General features: G+C 44.7%; 1 protein-coding gene across 1 annotated transcript in view; it reads left to right on the plus strand.

The window, feature by feature from the left end:
• MTM1 (myotubularin 1) overlaps positions 1-3,544 on the plus strand; it is a 93,966-nt gene that overhangs the window by 85,996 nt on the left and 4,426 nt on the right. Inside the window, 1 exon segment of the mRNA XM_042782927.1 lies at positions 191-367. Coding sequence (XP_042638861.1) covers positions 191-367 — 177 coding nt within the window.

The following is a 3,544-nucleotide window of genomic DNA, read 5'->3' on the forward strand; positions in this document are numbered from 1 at the left end:
GGGATCGGGCAGTGTTTCGTTCTGCTGTGCATGGGGTCGCTATGAGTCGGAAACGACTCGACGGCACTTAACAACAACAACAACAACATAAATGAGTGTGACTCAGCAGAGGGCCACACGAAGCAAGATGATGCTTTAAAGTATGTGTGTGCACTTCTACTTACGCTTTCCACTTTCTCTTTTTTGATAGAAAGTTACAGAAAGAACTGTTTCTCTGTGGTCACTGATAAACAGTAATAAAGAAAAATTCAAAAATCCCTTCTATACTAAAGAGATCAATCGCATTTTATATCCAGTCGCCAGTATGCGCCACTTGGAACTTTGGGTAAATTACTACATTAGATGGAACCCCAGAATCAAGCAGCAGGTAAGTGAAATGGCACTGAAACAGCAAATAATGCTGACTTCCTTACTCCTGCTGGGCTTTTAGGCAGTGTTACTGGGTATGGTTTTTAGTATCCTGAGGGAAAAACATCAGACCCAAAAAATACACACCTGTGAGTTTGTTTTTAAGAACTAATGCATTTGTTTTCATGGATATTTAACTTGCATTTCCCTGTCAATGTGGATAATGTAATTTTTATGAATGTGTAGGCTGATTTAAGGCTCTGGAAAGTGTCTGCGTTTTGATGGCCAAGGATTTCATTTAATCATTTAAAGTTGTTACACAGCACGTCTTCTTCACTGGAACCTTGTTTACAGTGGCCACACTTAGAAGATCTGTTCACGGCAAGAAAATCGATTTCCCGCTGTTGGCTGAGGTGTATCTACTAGGTGGAATAGTGCCAGAAGAACTTTATTCTTTTTAACCCATTGCCTTTACTTCTGAAGGAGTCCCCTGGGTGGTTCCAGTGGTCAACATGCTTCACTAACAGAAACGTTGGAGGCTCGAGCCTGTCCAGAGGCTCCCAGAAGAAAGGCCTGGTGATTTCCAAAAGGTCACAGACACCAGGGAACAAGTTCTGCTCTGACACGTGGGGAGTGTCAACTCCATGGCAACTGGTACTGGTCGTGTCTAAAAGACAGATCATTGATCTGTGAGTGGGTGCAAGCTCACGTGGCTGTTTACCAGTCATAAATGGGAAGAAAGGAAGGGAAAGACTGCACGTTTTCTTAAGGGTCCACTTGAGCTTTCACTCTCCCCACCTCCCACCAAAGCAGAGGGTGGAGAAGGCTCCGAAGGCCCTCCGGCAGGGATCTCTTGGAGCCTCAGGATAGCCACGTTGGCGTTGCCCTTGGCAAAGCTTGGCACCGTTGTCTGCCGTTCCAGGGCTCCACTCCCTGTTCTCCCAGGCCAGCCTTGCAGAAGTGCTTTCGTTAATCCTGCTGGAAGGATCACAGTGACTCCTCCGTTGTTTATCCCGCTCAGGCAGCGGGCCCCATGCCAGCCAGCAGTCTCCCTTTCCCACTGGGGAAATGGCAGCTTCAAGCTGGCACTGGCGCTCTGAGGGCTTGCTTGCCTGAGAGGCTTTTGCCGTTTAGTAATGGTTGAGAAAGTGACAAGAACCCCGGCCTTGAGCACAGTCACTTGTTTTCGTTGGGATCCGAGGCGCACATTGAGGGAGTATATTTAGCAGAACTTGTAGTGTTTAAAGCATCAGCTGGCGAGGGCATAGGAATGGCTCCAGGGTTCGAACTCCTGTGCCTTTCCTAATTAGGAAATAGGTTCTAGATGAGAGCTGCATTCATCTTATAAAGTAGCTAGCCACCATTGGCGTTCAGAAAGTGTCGACCATTTCCGTATCGATTCTGCAATCTTCCCTCAGTTGTCCTTGGGGGAATTCTTGAAATTCAGCGGATTTGGAACAGTTCATTTCTGAACAAATAAAGGCAGTAAGGGTAATTCTGTGGCAGGTCAGGTTGGAAGTGACATGTTGAGAGGACTGTCCTGTCATTCGTGTGTCCCACTTATTCTCCTGGAGCTTCACAGGTAGGAATGCTCATTGTCTAGCCAATTATTACCGTTTATTTGAGTCAGTAGTTGGTTTCTATTCTAATCCATTGAAATTTCCACACAAGAGAAAACAGTTGCTCCTTTCTGGGTAGATTTCCTGATTGTGCCTTGCTTTTTTTTTTTTTTTTTTTTTAATAGTGATTTGGGTGAAAGTTTACAGACCAAATTCACTTTCCATACAGCAGCTCATATACACATTGTCTCAAGACATTGACTATAATTTACCATAATGCAACAGCTCCCCTCCCACTTCCCCCTGATAGTTACCTCTTCCCTGTGTCCATCCATTATGCCACGTATTACACTCATCTTTATGCCCGGGAATAGGTTGTTGTTGTTATGTGCCATCGAGTTGGACCGGACTGATAGCGACCCCTACTTGAGTTTCCAAGACGGTATCAGTACGGAAGTAGATTGCCCAACCTTTCTTCCGAGGAATAGCTGGTGGGTTTGAACCACCAGCCTTCTGGTTAGCAGTCAAGTGCCTTAGACACTACGCTACCAGAGCTCCCCCAGGAACATAGCAACTGATTATAACGCAGGGGGATAAATGTGAGAGAAGGGTAAGCTAAGTCATTGTCGTTGGGTACCACCCAGTGGATTCTGACTCATTGTGACCCTCTAGCACAGAGTAGAACTGGCCCCAGAGGGTCTCAAAGGCTGTAATCTTTACGGAAGCAAAGTGCAAACCAAATCCACTTCCACGGAGTGATTCTGACTCACAGTACCCTGAGAGGACAGACTGGAACTGCCCCAGAGGGTTTCCAAGGCTATCAGTCTTTAAGGACACGGACCACCACATCTTTCTCCCACAGAGCAGCTAGTGGGTTCGAACCATAGACCTTTTGGTTAGTAGCCAAGAGCTTAACCACTGCATCATGGAGACTCCTTCCTTTACCTTAGATGTTCTTAAAAGATCTGCTTAGTTTCAACATAACTCATTAAAAGTCAGACCAAACAGGACTTTTTTATGATGTGGTATAAACCTCTAACAAAGAACTTTAATTGTTATACAGTCATGAGCCCTGGTTGGTATGCAGACATTGACTGCTAACCAGAAGGCTGGCGGTTCCAACCCACCAGCCCCGCCCCAGAAGGAAGATTGGGCAATGTACTTGCACAGAGATACACCTCAGAAACCCAAGGAGTTGCTGAGTAGGATCCGATTTGATGGCAGTGAGTTTGTTTTTTTTTTAATGGTATTCACACTAGTGTGTACTGATCAGTGTGAAAGACACAAAAAAAGAACACACAATCCCTTTGTTTACCTGGAAGAAAATGGTTTATATGGGTTTAAAAGTTAAAAACCCCAAGCCTGGTTTCATACGGACACTCAGCAGAGTTTAGGGAAAGGCTGATGCTCACATTTGATGAGTCAGGGTATGGTATTTAACTTCACTTGACTTTAAATGTCAAGCATAACCCAGAATGTGCAGGAGATAGAAGAGAAGCTAGATGACTAGGACCTTTTAAAAATTAAATTCTTGTGCGCATCAAAAGATTTTGTCAAAAGGATAAAAAGAGAACCTACAGATTGGGAGAAAATATTTGTCTATGACATATCTGACAAAGGACTTATCTCCAAAATCT

This window comes from Orycteropus afer, unplaced genomic scaffold (assembly GCF_000298275.1).
Source record: "Orycteropus afer afer isolate SDZICR_OR568_19922 unplaced genomic scaffold, OryAfe1.0 scaffold00519, whole genome shotgun sequence".
NCBI lineage: Eukaryota > Metazoa > Chordata > Mammalia > Tubulidentata > Orycteropodidae > Orycteropus > Orycteropus afer.